Below are 24,221 nucleotides of genomic sequence, written 5' to 3'. Positions count from 1 at the left end.
AGAGGTTGCAATAAGCTGAGGTTGCGCCACTGCACTCCAGCTGGGGGAACGAGTGAAACTCCATCTCAAAAAAAAAAAAAAAAAAAAAAAAGTAGCAGTAATTCCTTAATATCATCAAATATCAAATCAGTGTTCCCATTCCTCCTTTTTCATAAATGTTTCTTTCTGGCTGGGTGTGGTGGCTCACGCCTGTAATCCCAGCACTTTGGGAGGCTGACGCGGGTGGATCTCCTAAGGTCAGGAGTTTGAGACCAGCTTGGCTAACATGGTGAAATCCTGTTTCTACTAAAAATACAAAAAATTACCCGGGCATGGTGGCACCTCCCTTCTTTCTCTTCTTTCTTTCCTGGCAGTTTATTTCTTGAAGAAACCAGCTTTATTTTCCTTTAGTTTCTGTTTTTTGCTATCTGCATCTCTGGTGTGTTATTGAACATGCTTCACTTTATCCCGTATTTCTTATAAAATGGTAGAGGCCTGATCTGACTCAGTGTTAATTTTTGTAGGAGTACTTACTTCATGAGTGGCATGCTACCTCCATGAGGAGGTGTGTGATGTCCAGTTGTCTTTCCTAGTGATGTTAGTGGCCATTGATGATTATTGCCTACAGCCACTAATTAGGGTTGAAAAATGGTGATAGTCTAATCCTGTTATTTCCTCTTTACCTATTGGTTGGAATACTTCCATAAAAGACCAAGTTTTGGGCCAGGCCCGGTGGCTCACACTTGTAATCCCAGCACTTTGGGAGGCCGAGGTGGGTAGATTACCCGAGGTCGGGAGTTCGAGACCAGCCTGGTCAACATGGAGAAAACCCGTCTCTAGCAAAAATACAAAAATCAGCTGGCATGGGTGGTGTATGTGTGTAATGCCAGCCACTTGGGAGGCTGAGGCAGAAGAATCGCTTGAACCCAGGAGGCGGAAGTTGCGGTGAGCCAAGATCGTGCTACTGCACTCCAGCCTGGGCCACAAGAGTGAGACTCCATCTAAAAAAAAAAAAAGAGAACCAAGTTTGAATTTTAAAGCTGTTTCTTTTTAATTTGCCAGAATGGCTTCCTTTGGGTGGAAGAGGAAAATTGGTGAGAAGGTCTCAAAGGTCACTTCCCAGCAGTTTGAAGCTGAAGCTGCTGATGAGAAGGATGTAGTTGACAACGATGAAGGAAACTGGCTTCATGCCATTAAACGTAGGAAAGAAATTCTTCTTGAAGGCTGTGCTGAGAAAAGTAAACAGCTGAAGGACGAAGGAGCCAGTTTGGCTGAAAATAAAAGGTATGTATTTAAAGTTTTTTTTTTTTTTTTTAATGGAGAACAGCTTACATTTTCTAGCTCAGTGTCCAGTAATGGGATGAAGAGTTATGAATTTGATAAATTCATGTTTTTAAAATCTATTTTAGGTGCTAAATTAGTCAAAGAAATAAAGTGTTTCAAAGTCATCTGAAAAATGAGAGTTTGTAAAATAGTTTTCAGGATGCAATGAAAGTTTGTAAAATAGTTTTCAGGATGCTAATTATGTCCCTGCTTTGCTGTCATTTTTGTTGTGCCTAAGGAAGAGTAAATGCTAAGTAAAATGTAATTCAAGTGATTGGTCAGTAAAAGGTGGTCTTATCGCTGGAAACTTTCTGCTTATGACATTATGTATCAGGTAAATTAGGCATTTCCTGAATAGCTTTGAGGGCATGTACATTAAAAAAACAGGTATTTAGTTATTCTTTGCCATTTACTTATATACTTGAATAAATATGACTTACTGTATAGGAATTTGATAATAGCTTCATTTATTTTTAGCCCTTCCTTACCTAAGTTGTTCCTATATGTACCCATTTCTTTTTTCCTTTCCTCTTTTTCTTACTTTTTTATTCCTTTTTTCCTTTTTCTGCTTAGTTTTTTTGTGTCACCCGGGCTGGAGTGCAGTGGCGCGATCTTGGCTCACTGCAAGCTCCGCCTCCCGGGTTTACGCCATTCTCCTGCCTCAGCCTCCGAGTAGCTGGGACTACAGGCGCCCGCCACCGCGCCCGGCTAGTTTTTTGTATTTTTAGTAGAGACGGGGTTTCACGGTGTTAGCCAGGATGGTCTCGATCTCCTGACCTCGTGATCCACCCGCCTCGGCCTCCCAAAGTGCTGGGATTACAGGCTTGAGCCACCGCGCCCGGCCCTTTCCTCTTTTTCTTACTTTTTTATTCCTTTTCTCCTTTTTCTGCTTAGATTTTTAAGAGGGACCAAAAATCATTTTTCATTAGTCAGTGAGGAAAAGACAAATTTTTCGTAGATTCTGTTCAGAAAACTGGATTACTACATAGAGGAAAATAAAACTGGATCTGTATCTAATACCATGTACAAAGATGGACCCTGGAGGGATTAAAAATTTGTGAAAGGTAAAACTATGTAGTTAATAGAAGAAAATATAGAATGGTATCTCTATAATCTATGGTGGAAAAGGCCTTTTTTATTTTGAAAAAATTTCAAATCTATATTAAAGAATAGTATAATTGGCTGGGTGTGGTGGCTTATACTAGTAATCCCAGCACTTTGGGAGGCCAAGGTGGGAGATTTGCTTGAGCCCAGGAGTTCGAGGATGTGGTGAGCTATGATCTTGCCACTGCGCTCCACCCTGGGCAACAGAGTGAGACCCTGTCAAATAAATAAATAAATAGTATATCTAGTATGATTCCAGTTCCAGTTTTAAAAAATTCTGGCTGTGTGTGGTGGCTTGTGTCTGTAATTTTTGTGCTTTGAGAGGCCGAGGCAGGAAGATTGCTTGAGTCCAGGGGTTGAGCCTACGGTGAGTTGTGACTCTGCTGTTGTGCTCCAGCTTGGGTGACAGAGTGAGACACTGTCTCCAAAACAAAACAAAAGAATAGGACAATCACATATTTCCTCTATCTAGAGTCAACAATTCTTAATATTTGCTTTATCCCTGTCTTTCTACACATGCATACACACACACATACACAGGCATACATAATTGCATATTTACAGGGTTTTTTTGCTGCTCTATTTGAAAGTAAGTTTCAGACATTACGACACCTACTCCTAATTCCTCACGTTTCTTCTAAGAATAAGGGTGTTATCTAACATATCTTTACCTAACCTAAGAAAATTAACAATTTTATATCTAATATTAGTTCCTGTTTAGGTTTTTCCAGTTTTCCCCCAAATGTCTTTTACAGTATATGTTTTTAAAACCAGGATCTAAGGAGTTCACACATTATATTTGGTTATTATGTCTCTTTAGTGTCTTTTGACATCCTTGGGTTTTCTACTTTTATCCCCCATGACATTGACTGATGGAAGAGTCCAGACCAATTTTCTGTTTGATTGTTTCCTTGTGTGTGTCGTTTAATTTGTTCCTCTATCTCATGTGTTTCTTGTAAATGAAAGTTAGGTGTAGAGATTAAATTTAGAGTCTAAATATTTTTGGCAAGTATATGTCATAGGTAACATTTGTGCTTTATACTGCATCATATTGGGAGATAAATAACATTATATTGCCCTCTCTATTAGTGCAGCCATTAGAAAGACATTGTGCCTATGTCTGTCTCTTTGCTCTGTTTGGTATCTGTTGAGAGCCATATTTTTATAAAAATCTTAAAGCATTGTCCTCTGCGAAGAAAATATATTAGAAAAATTACACTTGACAGTATGAGAATTGTTGATTTGAATAAATATATGATTTTTAGAAGATGTATATATGACCAGCAGGAATAGTAGCCTAACAGGCCTTTGGTTGGGACAGAATACACTTCAGATCATCCAGAAATCTAAAATCAGGCCTGTGTACCTTTGACTGGTATCTTCCATGCAGTGTTGAAGAGTTTGAGAATTTAAAAGAAAATGAAGTAATACTAAGCAAGAAGCACTTTTTTCTTTGTTCCTTAAAAACAAAACAAAACTGGTAAGAGTGGTGATAAGATTTCTTGTTAATAATTTTTGTAAAAATGAATCAAAGTTGAGGAACCAACATGTTAGCTTTTAGGTCTGTTTTATTTTTGATTCTGGTGTACTCTTTTATTATATTTTAATATAAAACTTAAAATGGTGCTTAAGGTATGAAATACTAGCATCTCATATTGGGAATAAAGGGTGGAAAATAAATAACAATCAAGATCTATTAACTTAACTACCTAATGTTAGGTTGTGAATTCTCATTTGTGGTATTTTAGGCATAAAGATTTTTATCTTATAGAACTGTGTAAGATTGACTAGTGTGTCTTAGAAGAAAACCAAATGTAAATCCTTAATTATGAATACTTTGAGTACATCCATAAAACATCTTTAGAAACTCCTGTAAATGCCTGTTAAAAGTTCATTAACTTTGCTGTTTTCCTGGACCACACTAATATGTGGAAGGAAAAGCTATTCTGTTATTGCCATTGGATTCCCTCTGAATTTCCTGTGACAGAGAAGAGATATCAGCATCGTAGACAAGCACAATAACTTTTGTTTTCTGCCTGTTTGTTGAAAGATTGAGTCATTTCACTAAAACCAGTGGGATTGGATGCTTTGTTTTGGGTGGAGAACACTATAACATGATTAAGTTTTTTGCTCTTTAGCATTTATTTTTGAGTAATGTATATACTGCTTTAGAAAATAAACTAAAAAGATATATATTTTTTTGAGGTGGAGTCTTGCTCTGTCGCCCAGGCTGGAGTGCAGTGGCGTGATCTTGGCTCACTGCAACCTCTTCCTCCTAGGTTTAAGCAATTCTTCCTGCCTCAGCCTCCCGAGTAGCTGGGATTACAAGTGTGTGCCACCACACCCAGCTAATTTTTGTGTTCTTAATACAGATGGGATTTCGCCATGTTGGCCAGGCTGGTCTCGAACTCCTGACCTCAAGTGATCTTCCTGCCTCGGCCTCCCAAAGTGCTGACATTACAGGTGTGAGCCACCGTGCCCAGCCAAAAAATATTTAACAGGCTAGTAAACTTGATTGAAAGTAATATAAGGAAGAATAATTAAATTAGATTTAAGAAAGACTGAGTCCCTGCCTACCAAATCAACTTCATCTTAAACTGTGCTTATTTTCACTACATTTTAGCCAGATGGGCCTTCTTCATTTTTTTGAACATAGTTATTGTACAACTTTGTGTTATGACTCTGTCTGAAAACCTTTTTTCTCTGGTTTTCTGATGCCTGTCTTCCTGTCCTTTGGATTTCCGCTCATTTGTCATTTTCTCAGCAGTTCCGTCTTTGATTACCAAGTCTGAAGTAACATCCCTTACTCACCCTTTTTCTATTACATCAGCCCATTTTGCTTTTTAGCATTTCTCCCTTTTTGAAGTTACTGTATACACTTATTTAGTGTGTTTAGTGTATTTTGTTTATATGTTGTTTTTCTTCTGTAGGAATGTAAGCTCCAGGATAGTAAGGAATTTATCTAACTTGTATAGTGTCTTCAGCTCTTAGAATAATTTGTGGTATTTACTAGGCCCTCAGTAAATATTTATAAAGCTGTGATTTTTTTTGGCTATATTATGGCTAAAAAGGTTTTTGTAAGCTAGCTACCATTTACTGCATGATATCTATAGAATATACATTTAAGAACTCCAAATTAGAATATAGTATTCTGAGAATATATTTTATTTCATACCCAAACCACAAAGGGCCTTTGGGAGTAAAATTTTCTCACCCTCTTCCTGAATGAGCATATGGCACTTGATAGTAATTGCTCTATTCTGGGTCTTATTCTTTTTCTCTTTTTTTTAATTTCACAAGGATGGCAGAATTCTTTTTCTCATAACTCTTACTCTTCCCATTCCCCTGTTGTTTTGTGTACAGAAGGCTTTGTTTGTACAATAGGAAAATAACAACAGATTTTACAATGTAGTAATTATGGTCTGGGCATTAGTGCCAGATGGTCTTGTTTCTTATACTAGGTCTGCTGTTGACTAGCTTTGCAATATTAGGCAAGTTATTCAGCCTCTCTGTGTTTAAGTTTCCTTTTCTGCAAAAAATATCTACCTCATAACGCTGTTGTGATGATGACATGAATTTACATATGTAATGTACTTAATATATTGCCTGCCACATAGTAAATACTCAGTAAATATTAGTTATTATTATTATTACTATTATAATGGTCCTAATTATTCTGTGTCCTTGATTGGCTATATATTTCTTCACTTGCAGTTGCCTCATGGGGTTCTTATAAGGCTGAAATCCAATAACGTACACAAAAATACTTTAAAAATTAGGCATGGATTTCTACTGACAGCCATGAGAGAGTTTCTAGAACTAGACCTGGATGGCCCCAAACAACTAGAAAATTGGACAAAAGATATAAAAAAACTGTTTTCAACCATTGGACAATAGTCAGCATAGGACTCTTATCTTTGAGAGAAGGGGCAAAAACAAGATGATCCCTATGAGCTTCCTTAATTTCTTTTTTTTCTTTTTTTTTGAAACAGAATCTCACTCTGTTGGCCAGGCTGGAGTGCAGTGGCATAATCTCGGCTCACTGCAACCTCTGTCTCCCAGGCTCAAGTGGTTCTCCTGCCTCAGTCTCCCGAGTAGCTGGGATTACAAGTGTGTGCCACCACGCCTGGCTCATTTTTGTATTTTTAGTAGAGATGGGGTTTTACCGTATTGGCCAGGCTGGTCTTGAATTCCTGACCTCAGGTAATCCGCTGTCCTTGGCCTCGCGGAGTGCTGGGATTACAGGCGTGAGCCACCGCGCGTGGCTGAGCTCCCTTAATTTCTGCCTGAAGGTCGTCTCCAGGGAATGGGCACATGGAAGAGGAAAGCAGATAGACCACAGTGGTCTTAGTGAGGAGATGGAGATTGGACTTTGGAGAGGCTGACACAGCTAGAAGTTGCAGAATAGAGTACCAGAGAAGAGGAAGCTACTCAGAGAAAAAGCTCCAGAAGTCTATGAGGTCCCTTTGAGTCTTTTTTGAACATTAGGCCATGCAACTATGGGGGAATTTCTGTAAATCCAGAGAAAATGACTGAGAAGTTGTAAGCTGAACCATTCCCAGCATTCATGCAGAGCAGAGAGCTATTCAAGCTTCAGCCATTCAGAATGGAGTGTCTTTGATGGTCACCAGAAATATTTACTGGAGTCACAGGGGGTTATTTCTTAGTAGAATGACTACACTATCCTTGGAGGGAAGGCTACTCCAGACCTTCCCTAGAAAAGCTTTAAAAATAGGTTTTGAAGGGTTCAAACTGATACTTTCAAACTTTACTGCCTGCCAGAATAGAGCCCAGTATTTTTAGTCAACAGTGTAATGTTTAAAATATTCAGCATCTAATAAAAAATTACTAGACATGCCAAAGAGTCGGAAACTGTGACCCATAAATAGGAGACAAATCAGTCAATAGAAACAGATTCAGAAATAACATAGATGATGGAAGTAGTGTACAAAGAGGTTAAAATGGTGATATAACTATATTCAGATAATTAAAGGGAAACAAACATAATGAGGAGTGAAATGGAAGATATTTTAAGAAAGGAACATCTAGAAATGAAAAATACGATATCTAAAATAAAAAATATACTGAACAGTTATGCTAGTCTGGGTCCTTCTAGAAGCACATGCCCAGACTGGCTTAAACATGCAAAGATTTCATTAGGGGAATCACTGTATGAGAGGACATGGGGTGGGAACTGAGTAAATCTGGGAGAGCTATGCTTGTCTGACCCCCAGTGAAAGGGAGAGGGAGGGAAGATTGGATGGAAATGTCTTAGGCTGTCATATAATCTAAAGAAAGTTGGACAATACCTTGGATAGTCCTAAAGTCAGAGTTGTCCCTCATTGGAGTCCCATGCCCCTCAGAAGTGAACTGGTCTTATTTCTGATACTTGCAGTTAATGTGGAGAAAAGCCGTGAGATATTTATCCTTGCTGCAAATGTGGCCATGGATTTCAGAGTGTAGCAGCTGAGGTCAGCTGGAGGTCTATGCAAGATAATGGAATGACATCATTAAAGTTTTGAAGGAAAGTAAAACTGCCAACTTAGAATTCTTTGTACCACAAAAATGTCTTTCAGAAATGAAGACAAAGTAACTTTATCGGACAAACAAAAGCTGAGATAACCCATTACCTGTAGGCCAGGACTTCAAGAAATATTAAAAGAGGCCGGGCACAGTGGCTCAAGCTTATAATCCCAGCACTTTGGGAGGCCGAGACGGGCGGATCACGAGGTCAGGAGATCGAGACCATCCTGGCTAACATGATGAAACCCCGTCTCTACTAAAAAAAATACAAAAAACTAGCCGAGCGTGGTGGCGGGCACCTGTAGTCCCAGCTACTCGGAAGCCTGAGGCAGGAGAATGGCGTAAACCCGGGGGGTGGAGCTTGCAGTGAGCTGAGATGGCGCCACAGCACTCCAGCCTGGGCAACAGAGTGAGACTCCGTCTCAAAAAAAAAAAAAAAAAAAAATTGAAAAATTATTTAGGTAGAAGGAAAATCATACCAGATAGAAATTTGTATCTAAGTAAAGAATGAAAGAGTTCTGGAAGTGGTAAACATGGGTAAGTATGAAGACTGATTTAAAAAACAATTAAATTCTTTAAAAAGATGATTGATATTAAATAACAGCAACATTTTGCAAAATTATATAGAAGTAAATATATAACAATTGTAATAGAAAGCATGAAGGGATAAATGGAATTATATTGCTCTTAGGCTGTTATGTTGTATTCAAACCTAGACCCTAGAGAAACCATTAAAAAATAATAAAAGACTTATAAGCCAATAATGGGGTTAAATAAAACAATTAGAAGCTGAATACTTTTTTTGCTTTTTGAAAAAGCACCATTTGTAGTAGTATTCCCAAATCTAAAATTGTTAGGAAAAAAATTCAGCAAAACATGTATAAGAACTATATGAAAACTACAAAATGTTGCTGAAATGTTAAAAGACCTAAATAAATCAATAAATATACACTATACTTGTATTAGTTTGTCCCCATACTGCTATAAACAAATACCTGAGACTGGATAATTTATGAAGAAAACAGGTTTAATTGGCTCACGGTTCTGAGGGCTGCATAGGAAGCATAATGTTGGCATCTGCTCAACTTCTGGAGAGGCCTCATGAAAGCTGTAATCATAGCAGAAGGCAAAGGTAGGAGCCAGCACTTCACACGGCTGGAGCAGGAGGAAGGGAGAGTGAGGGGAGTGGGAGTGCTACACACTTTTAAGCAACCAGATCTTGCAAGAACTCACTATCATGAGAACAGTACCAAGAGGGAAATCTGCCCCCATAATCCAATTACCTCCTACCAGACCCCTTCTTTAATACTGGGGATTACAATTTGACATGAGATTTGGGTGGGGATACAGATCCAAACCATATCAATGCTTATAGATTGGAAGACTGTATTTTGTTAATACATCAGTTCTCCCAAAATTGATCTGTAAACTCAGTGCAGTTCCAATCAAAATCCCAGCAAACTTGCGTTTGAGATAATTGACAAACTTATTCTAAAATTTATGTGGAAATGCAAAGAATCTAGACTAGCCAGAAGAATTTTATGAAGTAAAACATACTTAGGGAACTTACATTACTTAATTTCAACCCTTACTGTGTTTTTAAATGTTATACCTTCATAGTACTAAAGATAGACATATGTGGATCAATGAAAATAATCTGTGATACAGAAATGACTCACATGTATGTGGTCAGTTGGTACAAATGAAAACTCCTGGTTTTTAAAAGGCTTAATTGAGAACATGAAAAGTCAGGCCACAGACTGGGAGAAAATATTTCCAGTACATATATCTGACATAGGACTTGTTTCCAGAAGATAGAAGAACTCTTTTTTTTTTTTTTTTTTTTTTTGAGACGGAGTCTCACTCTGTCGCCCAGGCTGGAGTGCAGTGGGACGATCTCGGCTCACTGCAAGCTCCGTCTCCCGGGTTCACGCCATTCTCCTGCCTCAGCCTCCCGAGTAGCTGGGACTACAGGAGCCTGCCACCACGCCAGGCTAATTTTTTGTGTTTTTAGTAGAGACGGAGTTTCACCGTCTTAGCTAGGATGGTCTTGATCTCCTGACCTCGTGATCTGCCCACCTCAGCCTCCCAAAGTGCTGGGATTATAGGCGTGATCCACCGCACCTGGCCTATAGAAGAACTCTTACAACTCAGTAGGAAGAAGACAAGGTATTCATGTAAAGGATGGGTAAAAAGTTGGAGCAGATGCATCACAAAAGAAAATATATGAATGGCCAAGAAGCGTACGAAAAGTTGCTCAACATTATTAGTCATCAAGAACTTTCAAATTAAAACCACAATGAGATACTATTACCTAGTTACTAGAATGCTAACATTGAAATGATTGACAGTATCAAGTGTTGGCAAAGATATGAAGCAAGTTAAACTTTTATACATTGCTCTTGAAAATGTAAAATAGCTTTACCTCTTTGGCAAACTGTCTGGTTGTTTCACTTATTTCATTTTATTTTATTTTTGAGATGGAATCTTGCTTTGTTGCCCAGGCTGGACTGCAGTGGCATGATCTCGGCTCACTGCAACCTTCACCTGCCGGGTTCAAGCAATTCTCCTGCCTCAGCACCCCCGACTAGCTGGGATTACAGGTGCGCACCACTACACCTGGCTAATTTTTGAATTTTTAGTAGAGACGGGGTTTCACTGTGTTGACCAGCCTGATTTTGAACTCCTGACCTCAGGTGATCTGCCTGCCTTGGCCTCCCAAAGTGCTGGGATTACAGACGTGAGCCACTATGCCTGGCCTGTTTCATATAAAGTTAAATATATACTTTACTGTACAATCTCACAGTTTTATTCCTAGATACTAACTCAGAAGAAATGAAAGCATTTATCCACGCAAAGACTGTTTTAACAATGTTTCTAGCAGCTTTATTAATAGTATCCATGAACTGGGACAACCTAAATGTCCATCAGCAGGTGAATGAATGAATAAATTGTGGTATTTCCATACAGTAGTATTCTATTGAGCAGTAAAAAGAAATGATTGACATCTCAAATACATTGTGCTAAGGGAAAGAAGTCAGAAAGAGTACGTACCATCTGATTCTCATTTTATAAATCTGTCTAAAAACAAATTAATCCACAGTGACAGAAAAAATCAATAGTTGCCTGGGGTCAGCAGTTGGGGTAGGTTTCCCGAGAAAGGGGCACAGAGAACTTTTTGGATTGACAAAAATGTTCTTTGTTGTGATGGTTGTGGTTGTATTTACATGAGTGTATACATTTCTTAAAACTCATCAAAAAGTATGCTTAAAGTGGACACATTTTTTGATATATAAATTACACACTAGTAAATTTGATTAAAAAACAAAGTTTTGAGTGCTTGTCAAATGTAAAATAATTCTATATTTGTTTCATATATCTTTATATGTGTTCATGATGTATTTGTGTTCTGAATTTGCTGTTATATTGCAAGTTAATTGATAGAAGAGATAATTTAGATTTCAGTAAAATTTCAAATCTGAATGTTACGTATTTTGGGGTCTTGGTTATTTTATCACTCTGTCAGCCTTCTTTAGTAACTCTTGTGCATCACTTGTAGGATAGTAGCAGAAGTCCCCAGTCTTTTTTTTGTTTTTGTTTTTTGTTTTTGAGATGGAGCCTCGCTCTGTTGCCCAGGTGGCTGGAGCGCAGTAGCACGATCTTGTCTCATTGCAATCTCCACCTTCCAGGTTCAAGCGATTCTTGTCCATCAGCCTTCTGAGGAGCTGGGACTACAGGTGTGCGCCACTATGCCCAGCTAATTTTTTGTATGTTTAGTAGAGATGGGGTTTTGCCATGTTGCCCAGGCTGGTCTTGAACTCCTGGACTCAGGTGATCCTACCGCCTCAGCCTCCCAAAGTGCTGGGATTACAGGCGTGAACCACCATGATCAACCTTGAGTGGTTTTTGAATTCAGAAGTCTTACCTTAGAGTATTCATGATTCTTTTTACAAAAATCTGATTTACTCTTTTACCCAACCCCCAAGAAATTTTGGTGCTTAATAGAGATAGTATAGTGAGTATGGTGGTTAAGAATGTAGATTGTGAAGTCAGGTTACCTCCATTCAAATCCCAACTTTATTATTTCTATCTACATAAACTTTGGGCAGTTATTCTTTGTCAATTTCTACCTCATTGGTCAAATGGTGATACATATCTTTTAGAATTTTGGAAGATTAAAGAGCAAAGTCCATGTAAAAGCATGCTACCTAGCACCTGATAAGCCCCAGGTGAAATGTACTTTAGATGTAACAATTTAGGATTTTATATGTTCTTGGTATATTTCCTGCAGTGTTAATATATATATTTTTGTAAATTATTTTGTTCAAATGTCTTTTTCTAGAATTATTACAAACTAGGTTATACCTTCTCAAGAGTCACGGTGTTAGTCCCAACTTTGACATGCTGGCTTTTAAAGTTTCAGCCACTAGATGGTGATATTTGACTGTCTAGCTAACTGGTCTAATTTTTCTGTTAGAATCGGTTGTATGTGTATGAAGCAGGAATATAAATTAGAATTTACCATGCATTTTGTTCTTGTGTAGAAAAGTATACCTACTAATGTAAATTTGAGGGTGATCTTGCTGTGTGACCTACATTCTACAGATTACCCACATCAGTATATTTAATGACAGTGGTTTTGCCTCATGTTCTGTGGAAAAAAATAGATAAATTCTTGTAGAATGACTTTATTTTCTCACCAGCACATCTTCCAACCTTATTGTATTTGTGCCTATATGATCTGTCATCATTCCATTGTAATGAAGTGCCCTGCTCTTATCGAAGGCCCACCACTCCACTTGTACTCTAGACCCCATCCCTTTGTGCCTTCTCAGGAACGTTGTTCTAAAATAGTCCTCTCATGTTTATATCATCTATTTCTCCTTTTCTCTCGGCTCCTTCTCACTGGCATGCAAACATACCCTGATAACATCCATTTAAAAAGCTTCTCTCCAAATGCTCTGCCGTTTCTCTGCTCCCCCTGGACTACAAACTCCATTTCTTGATGAACCATCCAGTCATATTTCTGTCCCCGTGAATCCACTGAAACTGCTTTTGTAAGGGTTATCAATGACCTCCGTGTTGTCAAATCTAGCCTCTGTTCTCATTTATTGTGCTTCTTATCATTCAGCATAGGTGACCACGCTCTTCCTGAATGCACTGCTGTCTCCTCTTCCACACCACCATGCTGTCATGCTTGTCCTTGTCTCCATGTCTTCTCCTTTTTAATCTTTGCTGGCTCCTTTCCTTTTGCTCTCCAGACCAACAATCATCTGTGTTTGTGGAGCTATTGCCAGCTTAACATAGACCTTGTATTTATTCTTCTTTCTTCATGCCTTACTTCTGTTTTTCCCTCGCTCTTGATTGCCTAGGATCCTACCCACTCAATAAAGATTTAGCCAGTAAGCTTTGGCATCAGGCTCTGTTTTCTAGGTAACCCAGATTATCCTGGATTTCTTTCTTTTTTTCACTCATACCAAGTCCAAGTTGAGCCAACTTTACATTTTCAGTGTATTGTAAATCTTTTTCCCCTTTCTGTTTTCACTGCTGCTATCCTTATCTATGGTTATCTCATACCTAAATTACTTTGGTTGTCTCATATCTAGCCTCCCTGTGTACATTTTTGTACCCTTACTGTCTGTTCTTCTCCCCTGGGTCTGACTGATCTTTTAAAAATGTAAATTAATAATTCATGTCTCACTGTTGTATAAAAACTCTGTGGATTCTTCATCACACATACAGTTAAATCCACATGCATAACTATGGCTTATTGTATTCTCTGTGATCATGGCTTAGGCCCACCTCCCTGAACTCTGACTTCCCTTCCTCTGGTTTTATTTCCTCTCCACAAAAACATGGTTTGGTCCTTCCCCAGGTTCTTCCCTTTGCCTGGAATGGACTTTCTCCAGATTTTCAGTTGTCTGACCCCGTTTTGTCACTCAGGTCTCAGCTTCAATGCGTTCCTAGGAAGACCTTTCTTGACTGCCCATTCCGAGTAGCCACTAGGTCACTCCCTATCACATTCCTCCGTTTGTCTTTTATCATGGCACTTATATTTTAACTTAGTTTGTTGTCTTTCTTTCTCTTTCCCCTTCTAACATGCATACACTTTAGAAAGTAAAATCTAGAAGAATAGTAGGGACCTATTATATCTTGTTGGGTGCTGCATACTTAGTACTTATTACTAGAATTCTACCTGTGCCAGAGTAGGTGCCCAGTAAATATTTATAAAGTGAATAAGCTGTTAACTATATAGCTCATTAAATTTAAAGCCACAGTAAATTAGAAACCTAATTGGGAGTAAAGTAGCTAAACACGTTGACATTTCTATCTGGTAAATGAGTGTGCTATCTAACATATTTAGCTTGATCACCAGCTGTTCTTTACCTCAGTGTAGGGCATTATCTCATCCTGCCCTATTGTAGTCCATGGAACTATTCCCTTTGCTTCCTTCCTTGTGCTAGTTCAGTTGCATACTGTTAAGATTGTCCTTAAACTGGCAGAATCAGACTTTGGTCATTTATTAACCACAGTGACTTTAAACCAAGTTTTTATCATTTAATGCTTCCTATCCAACAGCTGCAGTAGGGCTGTGTCTGTTCAGTCTGTTCCAAACTGAAGTTGAATTAAGAGATATGCTGCAGAAGTTACCAGAGACTATTGATTTGTTCAGTGCCAAGTTTCCTGTGATCTAAAAATGGAGGAACTAAGTGGCGCCACCCTTTGTTTGCAGGCCAAGAGAAGTAAACCAAAGAGAGATGAGAAGGGGGAATAATTGAGTAAGTTGATGATAGTGAAGTAAATGTCCACCATTTCTTGCTTTGTTTAGTGTGAAAAACAGCTCACTTGTTCCTTTAAACCTTTATAGGCCTCCTTGGCAACAAAGCACATTTCATTGAGTGATGCCTCTGCTGGCAGCAATGGTTATGTTTTCAAAATAAAAGGCAGTGCAGTCGAGAAGACAGGACATTTTTCTTTTTTCTCAAATCTGTGAGCCTGTGTTTACACGTGTGTGTGTGTATGTGTGTTTGTATGTATATGTATATGCACACATGCATACCTGCTTAATAAAAAGAAAAAACTAGTGATGGTCATTGTCACCTTGAACCTCTTAGTTTATTTTGTACCTCGGACAACTTAAGCTTGGGAACATAAGCAGCTTTGTGGGGTTGGGGGTGGGATAAGCCATCCTGTTCTCGGCAGTAGTGCTAGTGGTATTTTGGGCAAGATAGATCTTTATTGTGCAGGCTTGCTCTTTGCCTTGAAGACTGTTAACATCCCTGACCCTCTGCCACTAGTGCCTCCAAGTCACAGTAATGACCACAAATGCCTTCTGTGGGGCGATAACTTCCTCTGGTTGAGTTGGGCAGAAAATAGGACTGGAAGTAAAAAGTAAATTTGACAAATATGATAAGCTTTTAGCAGTGGTTGGGACAAGTAGATCCAGGGTTGGGAAACTTTATTTATGAAAACAGCCTGTTTTTATAAATAAAGTTTTATTGGGACACAGCAATGCCCATTTTTTGAATGCATTGTTTATGGCTGATTTTGGGATACAGTAATAGAGTTGAATAGTTGTGATAGATTGTATGGTTTACAAAGCCTAAAGTATTTACTATATGGACCTTTACTATGTCACCCCTTACTCTAGAGACCAAAGACCTTCAGCTTCTTCCTCACAAGCTGTCAAAGACTCCTGAAACCTCAAACATCCAAGGTCATAAGGTCCCTCTGCTAAACCTAGAATTCTAATGTTTTTGTTTTTTTCTACCCACATTCACATTCCCCTAGTCTTGGGATTTCTTATAATTTCTATACTTGAAATAATGAATGGAACAAAATAAGAATTAACATTTTTACCACTTTTGTCTTAGGATAGAATTTGTTTTTATTACCATTTTTTTTTTCCTGTTAAGAGCATGCTACATCTGTCCCCTCTTTTCATGCTTTATATGCTTCTCTCTGCTGCCTTCAGGAGTTGGAGAAGGTAGGACAAATGAGGCAGATAGAATCTGTTATATTAGGCTGGGCACAGTGGCTCATGCCTGTAATCCCAGCACTTTGGGAGGCCGAGACGGGCAGATCAGTTGAGGTAAAGAGTTTGAGACCAGCCTGGTCAACATGGCGAAACCCCATCTCTATGAAAATACAAAAATTAGCCAGGTGTGGTGGCGTGTGCCTGTAGTCTCAGCCACTCGGGGAACTGAGGCAGGAGAATCACTTGAACCCGGGAGGCGAAGGTTGCAGTGAGCCGAGATCATGCCACTGTACTCCATGTACTCCAGCCTGGGTGACAGAGTGAGACTGTCTCAAAAAAAAAAAAAAAAAAAAAAAAATCTGTTATATTATTACCTTCTACATTCCCAGAAATGTTCTGGGTACTGTAGAGCATATAAGCAAATCTACCCTTTGGTTCCTGAACTCATTAGAGAAGAGAAGACAAAAATACAAGGAGGAATTAGAGCAGAACTAAATGGGAGGCATACCTGATATAGTTACAGAAAGTATTGGTCTTGTATTTTTAAGAGCTAGCTTTAAATCCTATCTTTTGTAGGACTTGGATAGTCCTTTAGCTGCTCTCAACCATTGGTTCCTCATCAATAAAGTGAGAACAAGTAATGCCAAACTTGAGGCCAGGCATGGTGGTTCACCCCTATAATCTCAGCACTTGTGGAGGCCAAGACAGGAGAATTGCTTGAGGCCAGGAGTTTGAGACCAGCCTGGGCAACATAGTGAGACCCTGTCTCTACAAAAATAAAAAAAATAAAAAAATTAGCTGGGGATAGTGGCATGTGCCTGTAATCCTAGCTACTCGCGAGGCTGAGGTGGGAGGCCCTTGAGCCCAAGAGTTCAAGGCTGCAATGAGCTGTGATCATGCCAGTGCAACGGAGCAAGACTATATCTCTCAAAATAATTTTTTAAAAAGCAAATAATACCAAATTTATATTCACTTACTTAGAGTGAATTAACTTTTTGGGAAAATAATTGTATGTTAAATAATTGTATTGAAAGTGCTTTGTAAAACATAAAATGCTTTGGAAATACAAGTATTGCTATGTGGTCTGAAGTGGTACTCATCGTTAGTGGGCTAGATCCACTGGAGGAGGTCTTCATGAAGAATGGAACATTTTAACTTGGTCTTAGAGGAGGAGCCCTTGCATAGATGAAGAGGAGTAGGAAGGCAATCTTAGATACGTGATATGGTTTGGCTCTGTGTCCCCACCCAAATCTCACCTTGAATTGTAATAACCCCATGTGTCAAGGATGGGACCAGGTGGAGATAATTGAATTATGGGAGCAGTTTCTGCCATGCTGTTCTCATGACACTGAGTTCTCACGAGATCTATAGTTTTATAAGGGGCTTCCCTGTTTGCTCAGCACTCATTTCTCTCTCCTGCCTCCATGTGAAGAAGGATGTGTTTGCTTCCCCTTCTGCCATGACTGTAAGTTTCCTGAGGCCTCCCCAGCCCTGCGGTACGCGTCAATTAAACCTCTTTCCTTTATAAATTTCCTAGTCTTGGGCAGTTCTTTATTGCAGCGTGAGAATGGACTAATACAGATGTGTGTGTGTATGTGTAGCAGGGGATCCATACTAACAAAGGCACGGTACGTGGGTAGGGACTATAAAAACTCTGCCGAGTGGAGCACAGCTATGCGTAGGGAGTGGTAGAAAAAAGATTGGACAAACAGTCCAACCTTTTCCTCCTAATGCTGGAGGAAAGACATTTGCTATTAAGTCTTGCAGAATTTATTACTGCTATCTTTATTAGAAAATTGTGAGTGGAAGGATTGTTATGAAGGAATACATCGATAAATTAATTTCCAAAGTTTTACCTGTTGCATTTATAATAACATTTGGAAATATTGTTTAGAGAGGCTTGAAATCACCACAATATGCCTAAAAAAGCACAAGCACTTTCTTTTTATGTGATATAGTTACTACTTTTAGAGGTTGTATCATTAAAGCTTAGTAGATAATGGCACCACGGTACTGAATTTCTTTAATGTTGTATATACTTTTATTATTATAAATAATCAGAAATGGTTGTTAAATTATACTAAGTATTGTTTAGTGGCATGTACTTTTTTTCTCCCTTATCTGTTACATATGAGCCCATTTCTAAGGTTTTCTGAGCATACACTATATGATCATGTGGATTTTGTGCTTGAATAAGTTGCTGGGCTTAATTTGCTAATCCTTTATTTTGAATTTTTACATGTATTTCATGGACTAGAAAGTAGTCCAAAAAACTGTGGAAAGTACATGACTACTCCTCCAGAAAGTAGTCTAAGAGTAGAATGGTGTTTGCCTGGGGGTGGGGAGGGGGCAATGAGCAGTTATTGTTTAATGGGTATGGAGTTTCAGTTTGGGAAGATGAAAAAGTTCTGGAGATGAATGGTGGTGGTGGTTGCACAAAAAGGTGAGTGAACTATATGTACTTAATGCTACTTAATGCCTTTAAACTGTACACTTAAATGGTTAAGATGGTAAATTTTATATTTTACCACAATAAAAAATTATTTTGAAAGTCTAAAAAAAGACATATTGAAAATATGGCATTCGTATAACTTTAACAACCACAGATATCGGGAAGCAATTCAGAAGTGGGATGAAGCACTACAGTTAACTCCAAATGATGCTACCCTATACGAGATGAAATCACAGGTAATAATTATGACGAATTTCACTTTCCTTATGAAATTGTGCTATGTTTGTTTGGTGAGTGAGCAATGATGAAGCAAAATAGCATTTTCTCCCATTTTCTTTTTCAAATACAATTTCTTTGGGAAAAAATATTTCACCATTATTTATGGCTCTGTCATGCATAAAATTGGAAGTTCATTTGCCTTCACAATGAAGTTAACTGTGATTTTAGCCTAACTATTGTAAGATAGGAATAGATGGCTATCTTCTAAAGTCACTGGTGGGCAGGTGCCATGGCTCATGTCTGTAATCCCAGCAACTTGAGAGGCTGAGGTGAGTGGATCACTTGAGGTCACAAGTTCGAGACCACCCTGGCCAACATGGTGAAACCTTGCCTCTACTAAAATACAAATATTAGCTGGGAGTGGTGACACACGCCTGTAGTCCCAGCTACTTCAGAGGCTGAGGCAGGAGGATCACTTGAATGTGGGAGGCGGAGGTTGCAGTGAGCTGAGATGGTGCCACTGCACTCCATCTTGGGTGACACAGTGAGACTCCATCTCAAAAAAAGGTAAATAAATAAAAAACAAAAAGTCACTGGCGATCTCTTAGATGAAAAACATATGCTTTCCTTGTGAATTAAATGTAGTAGACTTAGCAAAATAGTTCAGTTTTCTTAAAAATGAAGATGGATTGGGTTCTAGATGAGATATTTCTAAAAATGGCTTAGTTCTTAGCAAAAGGTCAGTATAGATGCAATTTTATTAATAGTTTAAAAATAACATTTTACTTTAAAAATATGTCTCTAATATTTTGTAGGAAAGTCTGTAAAGAAAACCTCTAAGCACTTGAATAGGTTATCCAAGTGATTTTAAAAGTCTCACACAGAGCATTAAACATATTTTTGGCAGGGAATTGTTGCAATTCAGGCTTTATCTGCACACCTAACAAATATTTTTCAAATGATGATCTCAAATATAGGACACACCATTTGTCACCTTTGACTTTAGTTTATCCAGGAAAAACTCAAATAAATTATGTCATCTGAATCAAGTGATATGAGGACCTTCATTTGGATGCCTTTAATTTTCAATCTTAAATATGTATATATGAATGACAGGTTTGTGGCAAACTTTATGAAGACTTGTTTAATTTGGAATCTGATAATAATGTTCCTGTCACAAATCTTTTAAAGTGTTAATGGTCCTAAAGATTATAGATAAAATCCAGCCCTTTCCCACAGACCACAGTGGAGCTAGAACTCTCTGGTCACCCTAACTCTCCCTAACCCTAACCCTAACTTTCTGGTATATATGATTTGAAAAGCCCAGTAGTGAGAAGGCCTAGGCAATGTTTAAAATAATTTTTATAACAGAAAGATGTTCATTAGGGATAGGATGGCTGGTTGAACAAATTTATTCCCCTAGTTTAATGGCAGTACCTGGGTTTGCCTGAAAACCACATTGTAAATAGAATAAATAGAAGTGGAACTGGAAGTTCAAAATACCTCTGAGCCACCATGGTTAGGATATGAACACTTGGTTTTGACCAGATGGACATAAGATTCAATAACTGGAAAGAGAATGGTTTATATTTTCATAGTTATATCAGGGGTGAAAAGAGAACTATAATTTCTTACCCTGAATGGCAGAGTAAGGGGTAAGAATCACCAAAATGCTATTTTTACTGGACTAAAAATATATCTTAAAAAATGAAAAGGGTTTTTATTGTAGTTGCTAGTTTATGAATATTACTGACAGATTTTTTGGTCTTTTTTTGCCTATAGGTGCTAATGTCTCTTCATGAAATGTTCCCAGCAGTACATGCAGCAGAAATGGCTGTCCAGCGAAATCCACATTCATGGGAGTCTTGGCAAACTTTGGGACGTGCTCAACTTGGTTTAGGAGAGATAATCCTGGTGAGAAAGTCAGATTATTATAATGCAGCAATTTTAAGTATATTTTGACATTTTTTTTTTTTTGAGATGGAGTCTTGATGTCACCCAGGGTAGAGTGCAGTGGTGCAGTCTCATCTCATGGCAACCTCTACCTCCTGGGTTCAAGCTATTCTCCTGCCTCAGCCTCCCGAGTAACTGGTACTATAGGCATGCACCACCATGCCTGGCTAATGTTTTTGTATTTTTTGTAGGGACGGGTGTCACCATGTTGGTCAGACTGGTCTTGAACTCCTGACCTCAAATGATCTTCCAGTCTCGGCCTCCCAAAGTGCTGGGATTACAGGCGTGAGCCAACGTGCCCAGCCTATTTTGACATATTTTTGATGAACTGAACTCAAAAGTGAATAGCCATTTATCAAATCTATACAAAAAATAATTAGCAAATTACTTCTTAAAGGTATTAATCCATGAACACAATTCAGAGGTATTACTGAACATCTTTTTTATTATAGACACTAATTATATCATGATCAGAATTTTTTCAGTTACGTGACATCATGGAAATTAAAAAACATTTAACATAAAACATTGGCATTTGGTAAACCTTATTTAAATAGACAATGGGCAACTTTTTGGCTTAGTTCCTTGGATCATTAAATTTACCACATTGTAAAGTGGTATTAGTATCACTGTGGAGACAAAACTGCTAATAGATTATATAGGGGAAGCGGCCGGGCGCGGTGGCTCAAGTCTGTAATCCCAGCACTTTGGGAGGCCGAGACGGGTGGATCACAAGGTCAGGAGATCGAGACCATCCTGGCTAACCCGGTGAAACCCCGTCTCTACTAAAAAATACAAAAAACTAGCCGGGCGAGGTGGCGGGCGCCTGTAGTCCCAGCTACTCGAGAGGCTGAGGCAGCAGAATGGCGTGAACCCGGGAGGCAGAGCTTGCAGTGAGCTGAGATCCAGCCACTGCACTCCAGTCTGGGCAACAGAGCGAAATTCTATCTCAAAAAAAAAGAAAAAAAAAAAAAAGATTATATAGGGGAAGGAAGACAGTAGAATATGGGAGAGTAATGGTCATGAACATTTAGACTGAAAAGTTGCTAGGCTTACTGAGGGGATAAAGAGGAAGAGTAGAAATGTGTGCAAATGAAATACTCATTGTGTAATGTTTACCATAAGCTGGTACCTAATGCATCTCTCAACTTGTCTGGACTATACCTTGTTAGTGGCAGAGGCTATCCAGGTAAGAATTAGCTGTGACAGCTGTCCTGTTGTTTTTCTTTTGGCAGGGCTGTATACACCTGATAGCTAACGAAATTTAACTTCCTAACAAGTGTTTGCAAATCTAATATACAGTGCCAAATTTCTTCCTTGTTATTAAGTAAATTAAGATTTTAAAAATGGTTTTATTAGTTTTTAACAGTTCAAAATAAAACAAATTTTAAAGTTTCTTGCAAGACTAAAATTACTGATAAATTCAAAATTTAAATTTACTAACAATGGTTTCAGTAAGTTGTGGATGACTTAGATTTTTTTCTGGCATTCTTATAAATGTATCATTATTTCTACTTCCCAAAAAAGGTGTTTGTCAAATTCTCAGATATAGTAAGGAATTTCTGTGAGAAAATAATTGATTTGACTAAAGTAAGTTAATGATAAGCTAAGTGAGATTCACAGTGATAGAAACCATTTTAACCAAGTACTATTTTTTTCTTGCCATTTAGTGTTGTCAGCTTCTCTCTTTTTACATGAAGACTTAAATCATACCAGAGTTGGAAAAAAGACTTCAAAGAATTTAGTTTTCTAACAGATTAACAGGGGAAGAAAACCCTATCATATAATACTTTTTCCTTGCCTCCCTTATTAAAAATATATAAATCATTATCTCTTTTGCTTGTAGAGTCTATGGTAATGGAACAAATCTCTAGGACATAATATTTAGTAAAGATTTTCCTTTATAAAGAAAGAAAATACACTGCAGGTGAGACAGAGACACTTTGTATCATCCAGTAAAAATAATTTAATCTTAAAATTTTTTTGAATAACAGTACCAGTTCAATTTTTTTTTCCTGTTAATATGGCTCTATCCATTAATACTGTGAAATTCTTAGTAGAATTTAATGGTTTTTTTTTTTTTTTTTTTTTTTGCCATTTAAATGTAATTTTTAGGAATCTTCTCTGTTTTTATGTAGATTTAAACTGTTCTCTTAAAAGACTAGAATGGTAAAAAGACGACTCAAAATGTCATAATGAAGGGATGCTATGTACAAATCTATTGAAAGCAAGCTAGAATCTCTAACATCTAACAATTCTTACTATATATACACATATGGACTAAAACCATAGGAAATTGCATATGTAAATAGCACAGGCAGTAAATTAAAAGTCAGTAGTTGGGTATATCTCCATGAATAATTATTTAAACTTTATAAGAGTTGGATGTGAATGTTGGAAAATGTTTATAGGAGAGAGAGATATATGTATATGGTATACATTATATATATATACATGTGCACGTGTGTGTGTGTGTGTATATATATATGTGACCTTATGAGAATGAAATTTTAAGAAGTGGAAGGATGAGAGAATAAGAAAGCTGAAGAGAATGGTTCTGGGAGTTAAAAATTCTGTATGAGGGAATAGGGATGGTGAGAAAGGAATATGTAAGGGATTTATCCTGAAGAAGAAGGTAGAAAGGAAAGGAGATTGAGAAAGGTAATGAATACCAGGAGGTAACAGTATCAGGAAGGATTCTTCTGTTGGCTTTCCAGGGTTCTTAGCCTTCAGTGCTAGAACTAGCTTTGTGGCTTCCCTCATTCAGACTCTGTGTAATTCATTGCCAGCTTTTGCTTTTCTTCATGCCAATATGTAATAAATACTAATTTTGTTTACTGATGTTTTCTGTTTTCCAACTCTCATTTTAGCCATTGGTTTTAATATTTTGCATGAGCAAGTCTTTAATTAGAAATTTCAGTTGCATCATTTGATTCTTTTTATTATTTCGCTTTGGTAATGGTAGTAATGGGATGGACAAGTGATAATTTCTAGACAAAAGGAAGATGATTGAGAGTTTTTAAAATTTCACTTGAGGGGCTGACATCCTGGCTCATGTGTATAATCTCAGCACTTTGGGAGGCTGAGGCAGAAGGATTGGTTGAAGCCAGGAGTTTGGCCCAACCTGGGTAACATAAGGAGACCCCATATTAAAAAAAAAAAAAAAAATTGGCTGGGCGTGGTGGCTCATGCCTGTAATCCCAGCATGCTGGGAGGCTGAGGTGGGTTGATCACCAGAGGTCTGGAGTTTGAGACCAGCCTGGCCAACATGGGGAAACCTCATCTCTACTAAAAATACAAAAATTAGCCAGGCGTGGTGGCATGCGCCTGTAGTTCCAGCTACTCAGGAGGCAGGAGAATATCTTGAACCTGGGAGGTGGAGGTTGCAGTGAGCTGAGATCGCATCACTTCACTCCAGCCTGGGTGACAGAATGAGACTCCATCTCAAAAAAAAAAAAAAATTCACTTGTAAATTTTTAATTTAGTTAATTACTGTAGATATTGTTTGAGTCAAGCTGCATTATCTTTTCTATAATTAGTACAAATTCTTGAATTATAGCCTTTATAAATGTTGTATGTTGACATTTAAGAATTGAGGAGTTTTTTCCTTGAAAAATAAAGTTTGATTATGAGCTTTATTATTGTTCTCGTTTTTATTTTGAGACTTTGAGTCTCGCTCTGTTCCCCATG

The 24,221-nt window shown here is 38.0% G+C and overlaps 1 protein-coding gene across 2 annotated transcripts in view; it reads left to right on the top strand.

The window, feature by feature from the left end:
* TTC33 (tetratricopeptide repeat domain 33) overlaps nucleotides 1-24,221 on the top strand; it is a 40,767-nt gene that overhangs the window by 7,644 nt on the left and 8,902 nt on the right. For both annotated transcript variants that reach the window (XM_009208331.2, XM_009208332.4), the window contains 3 exons: nucleotides 1,042-1,263; nucleotides 18,514-18,595; nucleotides 20,361-20,492. In XM_009208331.2, the coding sequence (XP_009206595.1) occupies nucleotides 1,043-1,263; nucleotides 18,514-18,595; nucleotides 20,361-20,492 (435 nt within the window). In that variant the 5' untranslated portion in view covers nucleotide 1,042. The remainder of the gene's footprint in view (nucleotides 1-1,041; nucleotides 1,264-18,513; nucleotides 18,596-20,360; nucleotides 20,493-24,221) is intronic.

This window comes from Papio anubis, chromosome 5 (genome assembly GCF_008728515.1).
Source record: "Papio anubis isolate 15944 chromosome 5, Panubis1.0, whole genome shotgun sequence".
NCBI classification, from domain to species: Eukaryota; Metazoa; Chordata; class Mammalia; order Primates; family Cercopithecidae; genus Papio; species Papio anubis.
The sequence above is the reverse complement of the archived record's forward strand: the minus strand, read 5'-3'. Positions and strand labels throughout refer to the sequence as shown.